The 23,082-nt window shown below is 46.7% G+C and overlaps 1 protein-coding gene across 2 annotated transcripts; it reads right to left on the reverse strand.

Moving 5' to 3' along the window:
• Positions 1 to 1,656: 1,656 nt before the first annotated feature.
• hace1 (HECT domain and ankyrin repeat containing E3 ubiquitin protein ligase 1) lies at positions 1,657 to 22,251 on the reverse strand. Of its 2 annotated transcripts, XM_084471581.1 has the most exons (25): positions 22,004 to 22,251; positions 21,236 to 21,290; positions 20,953 to 21,042; positions 20,675 to 20,779; positions 20,018 to 20,093; positions 18,783 to 18,914; positions 18,262 to 18,344; positions 16,452 to 16,548; positions 15,936 to 16,037; positions 15,183 to 15,289; positions 14,494 to 14,644; positions 13,934 to 14,008; positions 12,975 to 13,330; positions 11,840 to 11,908; positions 11,407 to 11,494; positions 9,533 to 9,644; positions 9,159 to 9,256; positions 7,784 to 7,871; positions 6,573 to 6,722; positions 5,903 to 6,099; positions 5,215 to 5,346; positions 4,577 to 4,675; positions 4,284 to 4,354; positions 3,974 to 4,087; positions 1,657 to 2,943 (listed from the first exon to the last, which is right to left on the reverse strand). In XM_084471581.1, the coding sequence occupies exons 1-25, from the start codon at positions 22,212 to 22,214 to the stop codon at positions 2,841 to 2,843; spliced, it is 2,961 nt and encodes a 986-aa protein (XP_084327707.1). In that variant the 5' UTR covers positions 22,215 to 22,251; the 3' UTR covers positions 1,657 to 2,840. The 2 variants fall into 2 exon arrangements, with proteins under 2 accessions (XP_084327707.1, XP_084327708.1); XM_084471582.1 differs by lacking the exon at positions 13,934 to 14,008.
• Between the last annotated feature and the right edge of the window lie 831 nt (positions 22,252 to 23,082).

The raw sequence follows: 23,082 nt of genomic DNA on the forward strand, positions 1-23,082 counted from the left end.
TAATTCTAGTCCTCACCTTTTTTCATCTTTTCACATTATTCTACATTTAACCTCATTCCTATATGCATTCCTATATCATTCAATATGTACGCTTCATTCTAGCATGAGAATCTCTTCTTCCTCAGCAGCGTCCAACAAGCGTGACTTGTAAGTGGGAGGGGGGAACACAGCACCCGGAGGGCACTCCACATGAACGCCAGGATGTGGGATATTGCAGGGACAAGAAAAAAAACACAGAATGTGCTTAAGCAAGTTGTGATTCTCCCAAAGCCGAGGCTTACCCAGTACCATGGCTGTACAATAATAGCCTTCTTTAGGGTAATAACTGTGGTATTAAGCCGAGGGAATAAACAGTTCTCCTTGCAACATGTCCCGGTTAGAAACCTATTTTAAGCTTTTTAAATCTCTTTTAGCCCCCCAGCAGGCAGTTACACGCAATACTCTCACGCCATTAGGAATTATACACAAATGTCAAAATTATTCCAAATGCACAACACCAGACTAATAACCGTTCATGCTCTGACTGAACTGTAATATGCCCTCCTAGGCAAGATGTCGATCTGCAGAACCTCTCTTGACACGGACATTAACACAGACGAGAGAGTGACGATGGGGGCCAGTGATGCAACATCGCATTTATTTTCATCAAAAGGTACACACAAACTTTTGTGACTCGACAAGGAATTGAATTGAACTGAATTGTATTCATTAGACAGTTGGTTGATCGAATAACACAACAACTCTCGATATAAAATGAAGAGTTGTGAATAGAGTCACACAAACATTTGACATCAGGCTTCCATGCCGGAGCAGAGAGAGGAATAAGAGGTGCGCCCCAACGCCCGACCTTTCCAGCCACCCCTCTGATCTCGGCCAGACCCTTTTGTCTCCCCAGCAGTCTGCCACTCAGCAGGAGCCAGGCAACATTTCAAAGGCTGCGGCCAAAGGAATAGCGGGCCGCACATGCTCTGTTGCCATGGCGAGCATCCTGTGTTAAAAACAGAGTGCCATCCATTAGTGTGGAGGAAGAAAGGGGTTGCCATGGGGACCAGGTACTGCGTGTGTGTGTATGTGTGTGTGTGTGTGCGTGTCTGCCTGTGTGTCTTTGTGTGTGTGTGTGTGTGTGTGTCTGCCTGTGTGTGTGTGTAGGATGAGAGCGTCATGGGTACACGACGGGGCAGATTGCAGCACACTGTAGCATTGGTAGGACGGCAATGCAGCAGGTGTTGTTGTTGTAGTTGATGGTGGCAGCGGTGCTTCGAACACCAGCCCACTGCCAGCCGCTGATGAACCTGTGCAGGGAAAACCTGGGGCCGCTTTATGTCCGCATGTTCAGGAGTTAGGGTGTGTGTGTGTGTGTGTGTGTGTGTGTGTGTGTGTGTGTGTGTGTGTGTGTGTGTGTGTGTGTGTGTGTGTGTGTGTGTGTGTGTGTGTGTGTGTGTGTGTGTTTCACACACCCCCACTAGCGTCTTTCACACAGTAACAGTGGTGTGACTCTCCTTGTCACACTAACACCGGGGAAACATTGCTGATGAATTCCAGAGTTCAGGAAACAGGTTTATTGAATCAAATCTTAAAACACATATGGCGTTTATGATAAAATCCTAGTTGATATATTATATATATATATATATATATATATAATATAATATATACGTAGTGTATATTAAGCCATTTTTTGCATAAACATCAAGGTCCCTTTTTCGTAATAAACATAACGGTTGGATAACAAACAGAAATTGAAAATAATATTTACAACAACGTTTAAAAAAAAAAGATGTTCAAGGTGATATTTTGCAGCAATACATTCATAACAATATTATATCAGTTCCCTTTTGTAAAAATTGATCAAAACACATATGAACTGCAACCTGCAACAGATAAAAAAAGCTGTTTCTCTTTTAACTTTTTTGGCACTGCAGACCATATAGTCAGGGTCCTGGGAAATTCTCCAGCACAGAAAGGTACTGTACTGATAAATTTGAAACACTGTTTCAGTCCAAGGCCATAGACACAGAAGTGGCACTGATATAACAAGAGAGTCAATCAACTCAAACGGGATGTGAAAACAAAATTAATACAGCAATATAGAGCAAGGCAGCCAACACAGGGTGAACCACAACCAACGTTTGTTCCTCTACTCAGGGGCCTTCCTTACAGCAGGCTGTCACACACACACACACACACACACACACACACACCTAAAAGGTATCTTTGCCTCGCCTACACAATGTACCATCAAAAAAAGCAAAAAAAGGCCAAAAAGTGTCAATACAGTTTCATACACGCATACAGCAATGCACATTGTCTTAAGGTAAAGCTGAGAGTGGCTCCAAAAAGATCTCAGAAGAAGATGGCTGATTGGTTGAAAGGATGCTATTTAGTTGGGGGGGGGGGGGGTTGTTGGGGGTTGTCGTGTGCATGTGTGTGTGCGTGTGTGTGTTTGGGGGGGAGGAAGCTGTTTCCACAGGGACGTCATGATGATGAGCCTTTTAAGTCCATCTGCTACAGCTCTTCATTTGTACCTTGAAGACCTCCTCCTCCTCCTCCTCCTCTTCCTCCCCCTGCTCGGCGAACACTGCTCCCCAGCAGGAGTGATCCCTCATCAGGGACAAGAGGTATGGGGACGTGGTGCAGGAGAACTAGGGAGGGGGGAGGGAAGGAGGGAGGGAGGGAGGGAGGGAGGGAGGGAGGGGTGGATGTGCGTTCGTCGCGTCGCTCCCTCTCCCTCCTGCAGAAACACTCCTCCTGTGGCGTGTGTGCCCCCTGGACTCCCCCTGTGGGTGGGTGAGGCTAGGGGGGAGGGCTGGGGGGGGTGGGGTGGGGTGGGGATAGGGGAGTCACGCCATGGTGTAGCCGTAGCTCCCACAGTGACACGCCACCAGCAGGCGGTCCTTCAGCACCTCCTGGCTGGGGTACTCTGGGAGCTTCAGCATATTGATGCTGCGTGATCACAGCATCAGTCGGAGGTGGTGGTGGCGGAGGGGGGAGGGCCGCCGTGGAGGAAGAAGAAAGGGGGAGGGGGAGAGGGAAACGGTCAACGCACTTGAGGGGGCAGATGTCAGTTTGATGGCCACATTATTATGGGTAATATCCAGCCTACATAATACCTGGAGATATTATTATTATTTTTTTTTTACATTATGTATTTATATTTATTTAATTTTATCCCACCGCCCGCCCCCGATAGCTACCCTCGGAAAAACCTGGGGTGATAATAATGACCTGTCGCTCATTCTCCCCGGTGGAGGCCACCTCCCCCGACCAAGCATCTAATCATTTAGTGAACATGAACGCCCACAGCCGAGCCAGCCCCAGCAGCGCTGCTCAGAGGCCCCACACTGCCCTCTAGTGGCTGTGAACGCAATTGTTTGTTGGTCCCCCCCCCCCATTCATCTCATCTGCTCTACCAACTTGTGATGTGCTATGTAATGCCGTTATTCAATGTCATTGTGAAGTTCCCGTGGGAGAACCATACGTTTGGTCTCTCTCCTCCAACCTTTTGTCACCGTGTGCTTATCGCAGGGCGAAAGTGCAGGTATGTTATTGTGTATATCTGTCCTAAAATCGCTGCAGAAGATGAGAGGCGATAGATAGAGAGACAGAAAAGAGAGAGAGAGAACCAAGGAAAAGACACAGAGAGCAAGAAAGAGAGACAGAGAGATAGAGAGAAAGACCGAGACAGAGAGAGAAATTAATAGAGAGACAGAGAAAGACAGAGATGGAGAGACAGAGCTAGAGAGACAGAGAGAGTTAGAGATAGATAGAGGGACAGAGAAAGATAGAGAGAAAGACAGAGCCAGAGAGAGAAATGAATAGAGAGACAACGAAAGACAGAGATGGAGACAGAGAAAGACAGAGAGAGGGAGACAGAGAGAGTTAGAGATAGATAGAGAGACAGAGCAACAGAGAGAGAGAGAGAGAGAGAGAGAGAGAGAGAGAGAGAGAGAGAGAGATCGTGCGTGCTCCTTACCATGTGCTAGAGGTAGGCAGCAAGTGGGAGGTGAAGGGCACGGCAGCGATGGTGAACTTCTGCAGGCCACTCCCACCCATGAGGTAGGCAAACCCGCCGTGAGGCACCCTGGAGCTGGGCCGGAAGATTCCACATGCCAGAGTTAGCCGGCGAGCTAGTTAGTGAGCTAGCTAGCTATCTAGTGAGTTAGCGCCGCGGGTCATCAGCAAACGATGACTTTAAGCGCCGGTGACTTTAAGAGCCGATATCAGCCGCCGTTCGGCACCGTAGCCACCAGGGAAAGACGCCGTTCAAACAAAGTGACACCGACCTGCCCGTGACGAACTGTAGCAGCAGAACCCGGTCCTCCTGCGTCAGGCCCTCCACCACGTTCCAGAACCACTGGGGAGGGGAGAGACACAACACAGCTCTAGTCTGCCGGGTGGGGAGAAGCATCAAGAGCCACCAGAGACAGTACTTTTGCGGTATTTTCAGTGGAGCCCCGGGGTAAAGCACCGCGACCCCAATCTACCCCAACCCCCCCGCCCTAGGCCTGTCCCCTGGACCCCCAACCTCCTAGAGGGGGGGGGGGGGGGGGGGGGGGCTCCCCTTGCAGACACACACCTGCACTGCGGGCTCTTGCAGGTCGTAGCCACTGGTGTACTCTGTGTTCTTCTTCCAGTCCTGCACGTCGATCTCAGGCAGCCCAGACAGCAGCAGCTCCTAGTGGGACAGGGTTGGGGGTAGGGTGGGGGGTAGGGTGGGGGGTAGGGAGGGGGGTGGGGGGGGGACACGACGACAGGTCAACACCAACGAGCATTTGGTTGGTGTGGCGCTGGCTTCCTTTTCAAGTATGCAACACAAGAATACATAAGGGGGATTGTTATAGTATTATCCGCAACATAAGATGCCAGCGATCAACATAGAAGATGCAGGTGATTCTGCTCAGAGCGACAGACATGTTATAGGAGTGTTAGAGGTGAGGCCGATAGAGGATAGATAGATAGAAGCGGGCCGGGATAACCATCGCCGGTGACCTATTGATCCGCCACGTGATTGAGGAAAAAGAACACGGATTCTGCAGACACAGGCAGGAAGAGAAAAAAATCTAATCTCTCAAAGCCGGAGCAGAGGTGACGTGTCAAGGTGACTCCACACAACCAGGTGGCATCCTTTAAGCCAGACACGGCCAATCAATCAGCGAATCAGTCCCCGTCGGAAGGCGGTTAGCCCCGCAGGACGTCCTGGGTCCTAAGGCTTACCAGTTCATATTCGTCAAAGAGCTGGATGAGCGAGGGGGGGATATAGGTGTGGAACCCCTGCAGGAAGGCGTTTATCTGGGGCTGGATGGCGCGTGTCATCCTCAGCTCTGTCACCAGCTGGACGTACTCGGCCTGTGGTCCCAGACACCCAGACAGAGAGAGTGACAGACGGGGAGAGAGAGAGAGAGAGAGAGAGAGAGAGAGAGACAGACGGGGAGAGAGAGAGAGAGAGAGACAGACGGGGAGAGAGAGAGAGAGAGAGAGAGAGAGAGAGAGCGAGAGAGAGAGACAAAAAGGGCAAGTGAGATTAAGAGAGACAAGTGAGAGTGAGAGAGACAAGAAAGAGAGGGACAGCAGACTCATTTCAATAATCCTGTCTTGCCACTGTTCAGGATTTAGATGTCCTGGCCTCTAGCTTGTATTATACTGCCATCTTATGGAGACCTGTGGTAGGGCTTCCTCTGTGCAGTGTCCTCGCTACACACGGTTGAGAAACCACTGAATGTAGATGATGATAATATAAAGCAATTATTACGACTATAATAAACTGAAAAAAACGATGTATTATAATATCATAATAAATATTATAATGCAAAAAGTGTCGTTAACATATTAAGTCAAGGTTTTCAATTCCGGCGACAGAAAAATGACCTCCAACGGCCATCTCTCGGCTGATTGAACGGCGCACCTTGTTGTCCTGGGTGACCAGGATCCCCGTGCCTCCGGGCTTCAGTGGCACCTCCGCCATGGCTCCGAACACATCCGTCTCCACGGAGAAGGTGAGCTCCAGGCCCAGGTCGCTGATGTCGTTGTCCAGGATCCACTGCAGGTTCTTGGCATACTCCGGGTCGATGGAGGCCACATCCTGGTAGTTGACCGGGATGCCTGAATGAAGACGTTTCGATATTTGGGATGCAATGTTAACCATAAACAATATAAATAAAGTTATTATATGGCAGACCCACTGTTAGAGTCTGACAAAACCCACATACAGTCCAGTGAAATTCGGCCGAAAAATGATCTTGAAAATAAATTATAAGCATCGTTAGCGGAACATTATGATAATAAGTATTTTAATCAATCACAGATGGAAATCGTGGGCGTAATCACTACGAATACACATTTAAATAAAATGAGTACAATTGTAATTGCATTTACATTTTAAATTAGATAAATGTTTTCATTTAATCAACCACACAATTTGAGTAGAAATGGAAATGCAGAATGTAAATGAAATTAAGGATATTGAGATAAACGCCATCGTGACACCTGACAATGTCCAGGGAAAACAACCATGAAGGTTGAGCTAGTAACGCTGATCCATCAGAATAGGGCTCTTATCCTGGTGTGGTTCATACCCAGTATGTGCTTGTAGAAGGAGCGCGTGAAGTAGATGTTGACCAGCTGCCGGTGGTACAGCGCCAGGCCCAGGACCTGACCCGCGAAGCAGAAGTAGTTCAGGTGGTCCGGGTTCACCGAGGAGTTACTGTTGGGTTGAAACGTGGTACCTGGCGGGCCCACACACACACAGTACGTTTACATGCACAGCTTAATCCGATTAAAGCCATAGTTCGACTATGCTCCGCAATTGGACAACTGCAATTGCCGGCGTATACATGGCGGTGAGTAAATCGATTCATTGGCCGAAGCGTGTCATGCCCCTGTACGATAGGTGGCGCTGTGCCAATTTCAACTAGTGGTAATAGAGTCACCGGTTGACCTCTTTACGTCACCAGCAACAACAAACTCAGCGGCATTCGAGAAAGATGTTTTCAGTAGAGCAGCCGTACTCCTCCGGCTGCTCTGCCGGCGGAGGAGTCCGCATACGACCGAGAGGTCGGAACAATGGAGCGTCGGAGAAATGATATGGACCCGAAGTGAACTGACAGCTGTCTGCTGAAACATCGCTTTCTCCTCCATGTTCGTTTCAATCTGGACTTCAGAGAGTCAAAGCCAAAGTTAATTTCCCCCCAATTCCTTTTTCCCCATGGGCGAGATAAACCCGACTAGGAGTCTTTACTTGTTGTGGAAGTACCAGAGAGTCTGAGAACCCAACGCAGTCTGTAAGATTCATAATATCAGAGAATACCCCTGTGAGTTTGGCCGCGGCGCAATGAATGAATAAAGATCGTAGTTATTTTACAACCTCATTGATGAGAAACATTTAGAAAAACATTGACAAATATGTGTCTCAGAGATATGAATAGGCTAAAAGTTTGGGTGGGCCTCAGAAGATTTTCAGAATTGAATTTGGACCTCAGCAGTCAAAAGTTTGGGAACCTCTGATCTAGGGGTCTTAATTCGACTATGAGTAACCCCATTCGAATCGATTTTAGCTTGACTAAGGTGTATACATGCATCTTAATAATCCAATCAAAGTTGGACTAAGCCAATAATTCAACTTTCTTGAGTGTCATGTTAACGCACAGACAGACAGACAGACAGACAGACAGACAGACAGACAGACAGACACACACACACGATCACCAGAACACCCACACAAACCAGAGGGTACTAGTAACAAAGTGCGTAGGTATACAGAAGACCGCCCCTCGGTGCCCAAACGTACCATCAGCCGACTGGGTGAAGAGACCGTAGTCTGGGTTGATGATCTCATTGGAAAGGACATCGAACCACTCCCGCACCACGCCCTGACCCTAGAACGACAAGGAGCAAGTCAGAGAGCCTGACCCTAGAACGACAAGGAGCAGGTCAGAGAGCCTGACCCTAGAACGACAAGGAGCAGGTCAGAGAGCTTGACCCTAGAACGACAAGGAGCAGGTCAGAGAGCCTGACCCTAGAACGACAAGAACCAGGTCAGAGAGCCTGACCCTAGAACAACAAGAACCAGGTCAGAGAGCCTGACCCTAGAACGACAAGAACCAGGTCAGAGAGCCTGATCCTAGAACGACAAGAACCAGGTCAGAGAGCCTGACCCTAGAACGACAAGAACCAGGTCAGAGAGCCTGACCCTAGAACGACAAGAACCAGGTCAGAGAGCCTGAATTTAGGACCACAAGAAACAGGTCAGAGACGCTGACCCCCCGGCTGACTGAAGGCTTGTCACCTGAAGACCCCAGTCTGGGAGTTTAGAGCAGTACAGAACACTTATTTGCATTTGGTTCTGTGTTGTTGTTTTAGTTTTTTTCTTGGAAGGTTTTTCTGTCTGGAAGGTTTTTCTGTCTGTAAGATTTTTCTGCGCTTAGCCCCAGCACGCCTTGGCCCAGTAGTGAAGCTCAGTTACGGCTCACGTTTCCACCGCCGACAGTACCCTTATAGTGGGGCGGGGTTTAGCTCGAACTTGTTGGCACCCTTTTAGACCGCTTGGTACCCCAACAGAGGAGTACTGAGAGGTAAGTACGGCTAATCACGGCTCAGTTCGGACCACGCCCACTTTTGGCGGTGGAAACGCAAACCGCGCCGCACCTATTCATACCGAACCGGACGGCACCCGCCGGTGGAAACGTGCCATTAGAACTGCATAAATATGATCCTCCCAACACAGCTTATTGATGGAGGCAAACAAATGGGGATAACATATACTTGTGATGTAATGGCTAAATAAGTGGGCTTTGTGCTGTCTGAGCTGGTGTTTATCTCCTCTCTAGCTGAATTATGGCTCTGCCTTCAAAACAGGAACTGAAATCAATGGAATAAGCGCCGTCAGAGAGACAAACAGAGACAGCCGCACAGAAGCACTTCTGAAGCCTCAGCAATAAACCCAGACTGTGATATAGATGATGAAATCATTATGCTTCCCCCACACAGTAGAGGAAAGACAATATTTGGGCAGGGTTAACATAGTCCTGGGAATAATAATGTGGCCTACTCCCCACTTGTGATCCACAGAGCCGGTGTGTGCGTGTTGGTTTTGTGTTGGTTGTGTGTCCCACCACACGAATGGCCGTTCAGAGAGTGGCGGGGTTCTCCCCCCTCAAACTCACCATGCCCTCCTCGCCGTGGAACCGGACGGCGATGCCTTGTTTGAGCTTCTCATTGGTGGACTTGGACACCATTTCACAGCTGCTACGGAACACAGAGTCTGTCGGCGAGGAAGTGGGGGTTACTGGAGACACTTTGGTGTGTTGGAAAGACCTGGTAGATAACGATGGTGTGTGTGTGTGTGTGTGTGTGTGTGTGTGTGTGTGTGTGTGTGTGTGTGTGTGTGTGTGTGTGTGTGTGTGTGTGTGTGTGTGTGTGTGTGTGTGTGTTTCCGTGCATGCTTGTGCACGTGCTTATGTGTGCGTGCATGTGTCTGCATGCGCACATCCGTGTGTGTGCGTGTGTGCGTGCGTGTGCATGTGTGTGCCTAGCCTACCTCTGTGTATCAGCAGGATGTCATTCTCGTTAACGGGCCGGTGGACCATCTCGTTGTCTGGCCGTCCCGCCAGCAGGTGCTCATAGAACCACTCACAGCGCTCCTTAAAGGGCTGAGAGAGGGAGAGGAATCTGACCCACGAGCCACTGAGCTACACATTGCAAAAGCTAATTACATCCTCCCCCCTCCCCCCACACACACACACACACACACATGCACAGACGACGCCTCCAAGAGCCGGTAGTGTTAAAACACTTTGCCTGTCGCTGCTGCTGTCTATTTGCATAATATATGCCTTTGTTCTCTAAGCCGCGCACGCACACAGAGAGAGAGAGAGAGCTAGACTGACAGAATGTGTAGGACACGCAGTAGTTTTTTTCCCTCTCCAACCCCCTCTGGAGCCGAGCAGAGAATCAAGAAGATTAAATCCAATTCAGGAGGTTCGGGTCTCTAATTAGTCCCCCCCCCCCCCACCCACCCTGCTAACTCCCAGCTGAGCAGTTAAAGTGTGGGGGTAACGAGCCTCGCTCAAATATGGACACAGAGCAGAAGTCTGTGTGGCCGACAGAGGCCTGTTAAAATTGATGGAGTTGTGTGTATAAAAAAAAGAAAAAAAAAAAGGTTTTAGGACAAGTTATCGCCGCGGTTATGACATCGTTAAACAGCGCCAAGGAGACTGTCGCGTTTCAAAGTCACTTTCTACTTGGTCCTCGGAGACAGACAGGGAAAGATAAGGGAGGGGGAAGAGGTGTGTTTGTGTGTGTGTGTGCGTGTGGGTGGGGGGGGGGGGGGGGGGCGACGGATATAAATTACTGTCAAATCTAGGACTGCAGTTTAATATGGATATGTCTATTATCAATGATTATGGTTCAGCAATACTTTTTTGCTGAGGTTAGAGGAACTACATTTTTGCAGTGTTGCCATGTGAGGTTTGATCATGTCAGATAACATGAAAGATAACAACATTGAATGAGGGTCCTCCATGCGGAGAGCTAACCACTTCTCCATTGCAATGTATTGAAAAGTTTGGATTTGGACTGTTTGATACCAAACACCAAAGAAATGTAACAATAACATTGGAGAATGTACATGAATATATCAATATCAATATAAATGCTAATTAACCAAAATAATGTAAAACGAAAGGCTCTGCTGCTCGTTCATGAGTCAAATATAGTATGAGCTTACTAAATAGGTATTACATATACTTATTTTTCATTGCGAAAAATTTAACTTTGGCAAAATATTTAGTTGTCGTGAGGCGAGTTTAAAATGGAAAGTGTTGTTTTAGAACGTATCAACGTATACCCCCCCCGCGCGCTAATTAAACACTCTGGATCATGGAGCACAACAATTCAGTGACTGGTTTGTGGCATACCCAAATTAAAAAAGCATTATAATTAAAAAAAAATTGAGAATTCAAACATTCAAAAAGGAAATATCACTGCATTGTTATTTAGTTGCAAAGTTCAGTGTTATCGTTCATTATTCTCTCTCGTGAGAGAGATGAAGTTAGTGTTAGTGTTTTGTTTTTGATTGAGCCGGTGCATGGCCAGCATCCAACTCCTGGTGTTAGTTAGGGTAAGTTAGGGTACCCTGCCTCCAGCCTGCCTCCATCCTGTCTCTGCCTTGCAGCGGCCAAAAATGGCTTCATGTCGCAGAAGTCAGTTTTAGAAATTTATCTTGTGATTCTTGCACAAATCATTGTCTCGCCATTTGGATCCGAACTGGGCTTAATGACGAGTCTGATAATGGATGAACTGAGACAGTGAGACGTATCCGAGACCTGTCCCGTTTGCCCTAGACTACTAGGACTCACCGACGTGTGACTAGAAAGCCCCCATATAATACCAGACTCATTCAGCACGGCTCACCTGGCCTTTGATGATGAACATGAAACGGGACATCAACTCAGGACACTCCAGCAGGAAGTGGAAGTGGTTAAAGATGATCTTTGGATTGCTGAGAGAACAAGATGGATCGATGGAGGGGGTGAGGGAGATGGATGGATGGTGGGGCAGAGAGAGAGAAAAGGTAGGCAATTGATGAGATAACACAAGAGACAAACCGTGTGTGCATGTGCGTGCGTGCGTGTGTATATATATGTGTGTGCGTGGTCAAGAGGCAGCAGAGCGTGTCAGACAGCCAGATAAACATAGAAAGAGAGAGAGAGAGAGAGACAGAGACAGGGAGGGAGAGAGAGACAGAGTGAGACGGAGAGAGAAAGAGAGAGAGAACGAGAATCAAAAGGGAGAGGAACAGAGAGTAGGTGGATATCCGACAAACAAGAGGCCCCTATCGACTCACCGGGTCACGAAGCACTTGAGCACCTCGTCATGCTTGCACACAAACTCAATGAAGCGCGGCGAAGTCATTCTGCAGGGAGGAAGAGAACACAGAGAGGGGGGGGGGAAAGTCAGGGTGGGCGTCTCCGGAAGCACCGCCACACGTTTATGGCGGGCACAGCTGCCACCAAAAACAGGCAATGGCAACCGACGTACGCACCACTGCGAATAGCGACAATGGGAATACAAATTTTGTCAGGAAAAATTGTTTTTAGGCTGAAAAAATAAAAATAAAGAATAAAAAAAGTAGCGAAAACCTTCCTGTGCCATGCCCCTTGGGATCGTTCACTTGGTGTTAAGCTTCAAGTGCAACATTTATTTATTTATTCACAATTATGTGCTGGGGCTAATTATAGGATGGAAGTATGGAGGGAGCTATGCCATATTATAACTCCATCTGTGCTATTGTGTAACTGATCTTATTCCTCATTGGATTGATAATACCATGACAATAATAATAATACCTGTATCCTGCATGCAGGATGTCCGGTTCATGTGTTTAAACCTGGAACAATCCTTTGTGCATTGTCAAATAAACAAATGAATAATGAATTAAACATTGATGTGTATGTGTGTACGAGTGTGTAGAGCGGAAGCTATTTGCAGGCAGAAGCTGATGACATGAATGAAGATTGGCCCCTCCTCCCTCTCACTGGGGATCCTCAGGAGTTTTCAGGTTTCATCAAATTAATTAACATTAATTTTCCCCCTCCCCCAAACATGGCCGTTATGATGAATACACAAGAGTCACCATGTTTCACTACACTGAAGTCACGTACTATTCTCCACATGTTGACAATGATCTCAGGATAGAGGACGGGGGTATGTTATATAGTCTACAGAGCCCCATACGTGCCCCCTGCACTCGGTATGAACCAAGTATGAACACGGGTCACTATGGTGACAAACTATGTCAACACCGTGGATCGCTTGGGACACACGGGTCTCTTGAATGACCAATACGGTTCTCACGCATGTGTCTTCATGGGAAACGCACTGATACTTGGATAGTGGATACACTGCGAAACCACCATTCAAATCGCCTGTTTTTACCGATGCATCCCCCCCCCCACCCCCCCCAATCACTGGACGCTCACCCCGGCGGCATCTGACAGGAGCAGCTCATGTAGAACGCCTGGATGACGGCACTGAGGCGGTTTGACGTCATGGAGATCACGTCCTCCCCGTCGCCGTAGGCCTCCGTGGTCTCCATGACGACCGGCGGGTCCATGGCGTCAGAGTCTGCGGCGTCGGCGCTGGCGTCGCCGTTTACGGGGGATGACGCCGTGGTGGTCGAGGCGGCGCCGTCGCTGGCCTCGCGCTGCTTGAGGAGGAGCGAGGCGATCTCGCTGCTGGGCGAGGAGGCCGACGAGGGGTTCCTCCCGTTCCGGTCCAGCTCGGAGGAGATCAACACCAGCCACTCGTCCAGGGAGTGCCACAGCAGCTCCATCGGCTGGTACAGAGTCACACGGGGAGAGAGGTAGAGAGAGAGAGAGAGCGAGAGAGAGAGCGAGAGCGAGAGAGAGAGAGAGAGAGAGAGAGAGAAGACAGTGGGGAGACAGTGGGGTGACAACAGGAGGACAAAAGAAATAGGGCAAGAGCCTGATGAACGAGATGTAATTGAAGAGAACAATTTGGCACTTGAGCTGCGCAGAAGCAGAGACGCCAGCTCACCGGCTATGACTATTCATGCAAATCAAGTAATCGCACAATCACAATCACACCCCCGCAGAGACATCCCCCACCCCCCAACATCTCATCGCCGTTGACAGTGGCAATCATTCTCAAATAGTATTTTCATCAAGCAAATCGTATCGGCCTGAGTGATTGTACTCTCTTCACTGTGAGATGAGATTTTAATAGCCTAACTCTGTCGGGAGTTGATAAATTGAAATAGTTTTGAACTTCGATACTCCCCCCCGCCCCCCATCACCATCCCCATCACAATCAGCATCCCCAAGCCACAGATCCAGACATGTTAGCATATTTGACACTTTGACACAAAAGATTATGATCAACCCCTTTCAGAAATTATGTTAATATCTATAAGACTCACTTCTAGGGGATCAAAATCTCTCCAGGAAGCCTGCTGGCTCCGAGCCCACTCTTCCTGTTCCTGTTTTATACGCATCTGCATCGCCAATGGATGGAATGAGGTCTTATTTGTTGTTGTTGTTGTTGTTGTTGTTATTGTTGTTGTTGTTATTATTGTTAGTTGTTAACAGACACAGTTGAGCTTAGTGCAGTCCTGACTAGGAACATGGTTTTAAGTTGTGATTAGTAATTGCCTTCACTCTACTGAATCAAATACATTGTCTTTGTTGGAAGGTAAACATCTAGAATTTAACGTATGCAAAAAAACAATAAAACTACAGCAAACAACACGTTATACTAAATGACTCATGAGTTCCCTCCCCAGAACTTCCCCCCTTTCTCCCGTCTCCAGCTCTATTTATAGCATGGGACAATCAACACAGTCTCCACTATCCTGGCTGGACCCCCCACCCCCCCCAGAAAACACCCCCATATCATTATGTTCTCCCCCTTTCTTCAACAGTAAGCGTTCCCCTCCTTCTGCCTCTTCTACTACAGCATGAAAGGCTCTGAACTGCTGACCTTGAACACCTGGCTGCGGGGGGTCTTGTTGCCGTTGTAGCCCATGTCGTTGCCATTGCTGGGGGAGGACGGACCCAGGCGGAACACGTGGCAGAAGATGCGGACAATGCGCAGCAGGCTCTTCATCTGCGCCTCGAAGCTGCTGGAGAGACTGGTGGGGCAGGGGCGGGATGGGGGGGAAGAAACAGGATATGGCGTTAGTATCCCCTGTAGTATACGTGATACAGAGAGCACAGAGTGTGCAGACAGTATGGAGTATATACAGGTACGCGGAGGTTGGACAGCATAGATCTTAAGGAGAGTGAAGAGTGTATGGAGAGAAGTGTAAAAGATATACCAGGTCACTCTTGCAAAAGAGACTTTTCATGGCAAGGTGGATATTAGACGGTTAAATAAATCACAGTCGCTACTCTATACATAGTACAGATGGTATAGATACTCTATATACAGTGTATAGACACACAGTATATAGAGTGTATAGACAAGTGTGGATATAATGTATAGATAGAGAATAAGTATCAAAAGTGTGAATGTGTGTGAAGTGAATTTCACCACCAGCGTTTTCATGGTGGTAAGAGCTGGTAGGAAATTGGAAGGGAAAAAAACAACCAATGATCCATTACGTACTACATTGGTTTTGTTGTTGTAGTTCACCAGTTCACCTGAGGGTGTTGCGGTCACTAGTTCACCTGAGGAGCTTGTGTCCGTTGGTGGTGGCCACCTCGGCCAGACTTGTCAGTGTTCTTTGGTACTGGCTGTCACTCTGCTGGGAAACATGCTCCAGGACCTGCCTAAGCTGCATTAGCACACACACACACACAAATAATAATTATATTGGGGTTGTTCCAGTGGATCTGAAACATGCTGGCCCCAAGACAATTTGTACTGGCCCTAAAACAAAGTTGTAATTATCAATTAACCATCACGTCATTGGCGCGTGCCAATGACAGGCAAAAGCAGTCAAAGTTTTACTGTCCAAAATTAACTTTTTACTGGCCCCAGGCCATCAGGCACTCCTTATGGTCAAAATGTTTTATAATCTCTCATTAAAAGTCAGAAGACATGTCTTCTGACTTTTAATGAGAGATTATAAAACATTTTGGGGTACAACCATAAGGAGTGCCTGTTGGCCTGCTCTTTCCTGTTCTCCTGTTGTTGACCTTTTTCCTGTGTCTATGTGGTCCTGTTTTGATCTACTTTGTGACAGAGAGATGCCCACTAATAAAAATAGAGGGATGGAGTTAAATCAAAGGAGATCGGGATGTTCTGGCTGCAACAACCCCAGAGGCTTATCTTGTGAACCAGCAGGAAACCAACAATAGTGTGTGGATTATATATGTCCATCAGTCGCTATGCGGTAACCACCACTGCATCATTATTTTATTATGATATATAAAAATGTATTATATATATTAGATAGATACATAAAATCTTCTACCCACCATGCTTTCCTTGAGGTCATCGTTCTGGGTCATCTGGATGAGGGTCTGGAACAGTCTGTTGTGGTGCTGGATCAGGATCTCACATGTCTCACCATATCCACCCTGGACTCACACACACACAGAAAAATGGAGAGATCGAGTTCAATTAAATGAAAATCGGGACGTTTTTAGCTGCAACAAACCCAGAGGCACACACACACACACACACACACACAAAAACACAGACATACACACAGACACACACATAAAACACCCAGAGACAACCAATAAATGGTTTAAGAAGATGCTATAAACAGGAGACAAGACATAAAAAGAACGTCAGAAGTGTGTGTGTGGTAGGATAGTGTGGTAGATAAGGTGGTCCATTCCCAGGCTTATATAAAATAACATAATAAGACATCAGTAAAAGTTACAAGCAAATATCCATAAACAGCGTGTGTGTGTGTGTTTGCGTGTACACTATGCAAATGAGCGTGACTGTGCGTGCACGAGGCGGGCAACGGAAGTGACCCTCACCTGCACGCAGAGGTCCAGCGGCGTGACCCCGTTGCGGTCCGGGAGGTACTTGGCAGCTCTTGAGAGGAGGATCTGGGCCGTGTCTCGCTGGCCGTGGCTGGAAGCCAAACGGGGGTTGGGGTCAAGAGGTGTCATCAAACGATGATCAAAGGGTCGCAGCGCCCCCCCCGGGTGGGGTAACAGAAACAGGGAGCATCGCAGTACCGGTACACAAACTACACAAATGGATCACTCAGTGCGTTTACATGACAGTCGACTTATTGGCTTAGTCCAACTATGATTGGATTACTAAAATGCATGTATACACCTTAGTCGAGCTATACTCGAATCGAATTGGCTTACTCATAGTCGAGTTAAGACCCCTAGATAATGCGATTCATAGTCGAGCTAAGCGTGCATGTAGCCAATCAAATTGGATTATGCATTGATTTGCGTTCTGCGCATGCTCGAGATCTTTCCCGGGGCCGTGAGCCGGAAGTAGAAGGAGACGATAGTCTTGTTGTTGTTGTCGCCGCCGTCGGATAAGGGATAACGAGAAACGGCGATTTATTTAAAAAGGTGGCGCAGAAGATGGAGGAAGCCGGTGAATGTAGTTACCCCCTATAAGAATTGTGTCCCGGCCGCGGGAGCGTGCATGGCATGCATTCATTAAAGGTGGAAGCACACGGACACTACGCTTCCATTTCACCCAAGGCTGAATTAAAAGTACATATTTTTCTAAATGTGGGTCATCAACGAGGTTGTAAAGTAGTAACTTCGGACACATCTGTCAAAATAAATGTTTTTTTCTCCCGACGTGTTTACGATCTTTATTCATTCATTGCACCGTGGTAATGTATACGGACGGGCAGCGGAGGGGCTGCTCCGGTGGGAGAGAGATGTTTTCAGTAGACAGCTGTCAACTCACTTTGGGTCGGCGATTTATTTAAAAAGCTGGCACAGAAGATGGAGGAAGCCGGTGTCGTGCCAATGTAGTTACCCCCTATAAGGAGTGTAACATCATCAACATGCATTCAGTACACACTATGCTTCGATTTAACCCAAGGCTGAATTAAAAGTCCATGTTTTTCTAAATGTTGCTCATCAACAATGTTGTAAAATAACTACGATCTTTATTCATTCATTGCGCCACGGCCAAACTGACGGGGGTATTCTCTGATATTATGAATCTTACAGACTGCGTCAGGTTCTCCGACTCTCTGGTACTTCCACAACAAGTAAAGACTCCTAGTCGGGTTTATCTCGCCCATGGGGAAAAAGGAATTGGGAAATTAACTTTGGCTTTGACTCTCTGAAGTCCAGATTGAAACGCGACATGGAGGAGAAAGAGATGTTTCAGCAGACAGCTGTCAGTTCACTTCGTGTCCATATCATTTCTCCGACGCTCCATTGTTCCTCTTGGTCGTATGCGGACTGCTCCGCCGGCAGAGCAGCCGGAGGAGTCGGCATACGACCGAGAGGTCGGAACAATGGAGCGTCTGAGAAATTATATGGACCCGAAGTGAACTGACAGCTGTCTGCTGAAACATTGCTTTCTCGAATGAGTTTGTTGTTGCTGGTGACGTAAAGAGGTAAACCGGTGACTCTATTACCACTAGTTGAAATGGGCACAGCGCCACCTATCGTACCGGGGCATGACACGCTTCGGCCAATGAATCGATTTACTCACCGCCATGTATACGCAGACAATTGCAGTTGTCCAATTGAAGAGCATAATCGAGCTATGGCTTTAATCTAATTAAGCTGTGCATGACTGACTGACTGTGCTGGTGTTGGTGTTGGTGTTGGTGAGAGGGGGTCATGTGATCACCTGCAAGCAAAGTAGAGTGGTGTTGCCCCGGAGACGTTGGGCCGATTGATGTCAGCACCGCTATCCAGCAGACACAGCACCGTCTGATAGAGGAACATAAAGGGGTGTGTGTGGTGGGGTGTTTATGAGAGAATATCATAAACACAAATCAAGGCAAGACACCAACATTTTCTCAATGCTGAAAGAAAAGTCTTCTCTTCCTCTGTACAGGGTTGGGTCACAATGTCACAATGGATTGTGTCATGGGTGTCATGGGTATGAGCATGTTATAAATGTACATGTTATATAATGTAAAAGAATCTAGACCTTGAATAGGCAACAATTGATGATATTTGATGATAATTACGTAAATTATCTGATTTCTAAAAACCCTGTTAGAAAGAGCAATAGCCTTGCATATATTCAGCAGATGCATATCGTCAACATGACACTGGGCTATCGTGACTACCCTAGATATTCTAGGTTGGTATCGAGTGTATTGCTATTGGGTTGTTTAGCAGCAGCGGACACACAGCCCTCACCGTCTTGTGTCCGTTCTGACAGGCCACGTGGAGGGCCGTCTGTCCCATGGCGTCCTCCACGTCCACGTTGGTCACATGCTGAACCAGGTCATGGAGCAGCTCTGTGCGGCCATTCACCGCCAGCCAGTGGATCTACGGCAGAAGGAGGGTGAGGAAAAAAGATATGATGGTGAAGCCGGGGACGATTCCGCGAGTGTATACCCTTAATCCCTTTAGACCGCCGTCCCTTTAAGAAGGAAACCATGAAGTTGGGGAAGGTTTCAAAAGGAGAATGGAAATGTTCAGGCTTGGTAGATGAAAATGTTTGGAGGGGAAAACGTTTTGTTTAAGGGGGATTGAGAGCTTTTGAGTGGCAATCACTAATTTAGTTGATGCTATCGTCCATTTGCTTTTCGAGGGATCTTTGGATTATTCTTCTGGGTTCAGGGATTCTCTAACTTGTATTATAGCAAAGCTGGCAATATGAGTCGATTGTAAAAGGTGGTGGGACCCAAAAGCAGTCATTCCGAGCATTCATTCCTATGCAGGAACCAGTCTCCGGTAGCTCTCAAAAGGTGGTGAGAAATTCAAGCACAAAACTGAAGTAGGTGGTGAGAGAGATGCAGCAGGCGACCTGGGGTCATGCTTGTAAGATTTTGACAGAATAGTTTCATCTCAATCTCTTTCAAACCTTCTGGTGATTGAACAACTGCCTCAGAGTTTTTGAGAGCTCCCTCAAAATCTTTGACTATGACTAAGTCATTCTCTTCCATCAGCCTTAAGGTGAAAGTATACTACTCCGTATCCGTAATCCGTAATCCGACTCCGTAACTACGGAGACCCCTCGAGCATTCGCAGTTCTCCGTCGAGATGTCGGATACGCAATGCAATTCGCCGCCCGATCGATCTTATATGCTGACTACTACTCACGTAAACAGTGTTGAAAATAAGGCTTTTCAAATCTTATTTGGTGTTTTATTAGTCCTTAATGTGCAAAGTAAACAATGTACAAAGTAAATAAGGTGCAAAGTCACACGGGGAAAAGTGATGATTTTGTTAGAGGACCAATCACAGCCCTTGCCGTCTCCGTCCGTCTCTGTTGCCTCGACAGATGGTTAAAAAATATTGGATGCACACGTAGAGCTACGGAGAGGGTCTCAGGCAGGCTCTCCATCGACAGAGAGGGCTCTCCGTGTCTACGTACAGCACTTTACAGAGTAGTATAAATCCACCTTAAGTTTTCAGGGTTTACTTACAGCCGTCAGCCCTTCATTGTTGCAGATATTGACGTCTGCGTTGTACTCCAGCAGTCTGCCCATGCACTTCTTCTGTCTGTAGGGACCGGAAGAGCGAGAGCATTACAAAATGTCAGCTGATTCACTGCTTGTTAGATAATTGTATTATTAATTGTATGTATTAATGAGAATATGTAGAAGCGATCAGTTGATCATTACGACACCATGATTGACTAAAAAATACAGACATATTAGCTTATATTAGTGTTGCATTAGGTTTAGGGTTAAGACAGAATATTTAAATTAAACACAGTATGAAACACAAGATTACTGTAACTTCATAACTCTACTAGACTAGAGGTATAAATAGCTACACTTTATGGTGCTGTCCATACGGATCTTCATGAAGGATCTTCATGAAAAACACTTTTATTTAATTTTTAAGAGCTTCCCAGTTTCTGAAGAATGACAACACACAACGTCATCATAGACAAAGCGCTGGTGGATTAGAACAAATAAAAGGTAAACGACTTTGCCAAAAGCTGCACCTGCAAAGTTCCTTTCAGGAGAAATATAATAGCCGTCGATGAAGAAGTTTGATTGTGGCTGTAACTGGAGTCACTCTGAAAACAGTTCAACATACGTTTGTATTTGTTATGAAAGGACAATGATTCATACCCATTCCTGGCAGCCAGATGGAGAGGAGTACAGCCAGAAATGTCCTGGTAGTTAGGGTTGGCTCCTCTCTTCAGCAACAGAATAAGACACTCCACTGACCCACAGCTATAAATAGACAGAATGCAGCAATGATTGTCTGAGCGCAGAAGAAATTATTATGATTACTATCCCACTTGATCAATATACAGTATGTACATCTCCCTCTCTGTGTAGAAAGGAAATACAAACTCCTTGATAAACGATTACAAGAATGTTATCCGATAAGATTGGAGCCTTACTTAGCAGCAATGTGTAGCAGACTTCTCTTCACACGCCCAAAGGCATAGTTCACGTCAAACTTGGAGTTCAGCAGCAACTCTGATACTGACCTTTGGTTTAGGGAGTGGGGAAGGGGGAGGGAGTTAATTAGTGCCTATTATTAGCCCACTTATTTATGAACAGTTTGTATCCATGAGATCTAGGTTAGTACGTTAAAACATGTTCTTGTTGTGGTGGTGATTCTGTTGCCCCACTGTGACAACAGTACTTTGTTGGGTTTGTTTGTTGTTGTGGCTATCCTACCTGTGCTGATCAGCCATCACCATGGGCATAAGTGTGTAGACCGCAGTCTCATTGTCTGTAGAGGCAGAATAACAATCATAAGTTCCAATGTATAAGAGCTGTACCGGTGCTATGGGATGTCATGCCTGTATATGCCAGCGAGTGAGCAGGGAATTTGGGTGTGGTGCTTTAGCAGTGCTATAAAGTCGTTGCCAGCACCACAGTTATTACAATGGTGTTGAACTGCACTCCTCAAAGTTGGACTCGGAGCTAAAGTGTGGTTGTATTGAAATATGTTCCAGCTAGACATCCGACCGCTGCTTGTGGTAATTTGACTGCCATTATATTAACCCATTGTTTACCCACTATGATAGTTAACCTACGGTAGTTATTTTGACTGAACGAGGCTGAGGGAGAGGACCCTGAATTATAGCGTTATCCCGGGCTACCACAAGACAAATTCCGGTCTCTTACTTCCTAGTTCCTATGAGCTGTGACAGTTAACAGTCCTCGGAGGGAGAATAATAAGATGACAAGAAGAACAACAACAACGAAGACATAGGGAATAAATAACATAAAATATATATATACATATATAGATATATGTATATATATATCACACCCCCGTCTCTCTCTCTGGCCGCTAGACCCATGCAACTCAATGTCCCGCCCTCTCTCAAGCCAATAACGCTATTTAGGAATATCCCGTTCCAAGCGTTCCACCGTGCGATGAGGACGCCCGGGAACGAGGTTCTGGAAAACTAGTTAACTGGGTGTTATTATCGGTACCTTCAGGGAGTTCGACAGTCCTGGCTCTGCGGAGGGAGCGCGTCAGCCGACTCAACTGTACATTTAGCTGCTCCATCGCTCGTTCCATTATATGTGTCCAATACACGGGAATGAACGGGAAAACAGAGTCTCGAAACTGTTTAATGACCCGCACTAACCACCACCGCTTCTGTCGTCCATCGAGATGAAAATTGCTGATCCCTACTCCCATCTACACTGATTTACCGTAATTTCCCTTCCACACATATTTTTTCCATCCTGGTGGACAGTTCTGTTCTCATTTTCCTGTTTTCATGACGTTCGGTTGCATCGTTCGCTATGCCTTTTGGGTGATGTAGTTGTCTCCAGTATGTAGTTCTTCATTTTTATTTCGTTGGTAGAAGGTATTTGACTGTGTCGTATATGAAAATAAAGATGTCGATTAATATCGATGTGTTTGTGTTTTTGCTTCAAACCCATAAAAGCATGTTTCCCCACGTCGGAAACGTTTACTCATGGGCTCCTCATGAATGAATACACCAGAACTCAAATTTAAAACCGTGAAATATCTGACAAATATAACCACAAGGGGACACTGCAGATCCCAGATACTGGCACTCGAATTGCTTTTCAGCTTGGTTTTGTTTATTGTCTTTCGCTTTTCTCAAATTATTTAACTTCAAAATGTACACAGAAATTAGCTTAATAGGCTACAATACATAACTATATTCTTTTTAAAGATACACACGTAAAGTACAGTGGATTGTTTCTCAAGTCAACACATGATAAAAACTATTGCTAAATCACAAAGTGCTAAGTCAGAATAAATACATTGTATGCTCGGAGTGAACACTGTGCTCAGACACACTTCAACACATCACTATCCATAGTGGGATATCCACTACACATTTTTCTTTTGTGTTCCTAATTTGGCTCTTCCATACATTAAAGGTCCCATGGCATGCTATTTTATGGATGCTTTAATATAGGTGTTAGTGGGCCCCTAATACAGTACTTGAAGACGTTCAAGAAATTCAGCCTTGGTGCAGAGTTACAGCCACTACGAGCCAGTCCCACAATGAGCTCTCTCCACAAACGTG

Source organism: Micromesistius poutassou (genome assembly GCF_964030765.1).
Source record: "Micromesistius poutassou genome assembly, chromosome: 8".
Taxonomy (NCBI): Eukaryota; Metazoa; Chordata; class Actinopteri; order Gadiformes; family Gadidae; genus Micromesistius; species Micromesistius poutassou.

Coding starts and splice junctions, on each gene's coding strand:
- hace1 (XM_084471581.1), bottom strand. CDS start 22,214: ATGGGAGTAGGGATCAGCAATTTTCATCTCGATGGACGACAGAAGCGG. Junction 21,043..21,235: donor GTGATGGCTGATCAGCACAG/GTAGGATAGCCA, acceptor CCTAAACCAAAG/GTCAGTATCAGAGTTGCTGC. Junction 9,257..9,532: donor CATCCTGCTGATACACAGAG/GTAGGCTAGGCA, acceptor CCTCGCCGACAG/ACTCTGTGTTCCGTAGCAGC.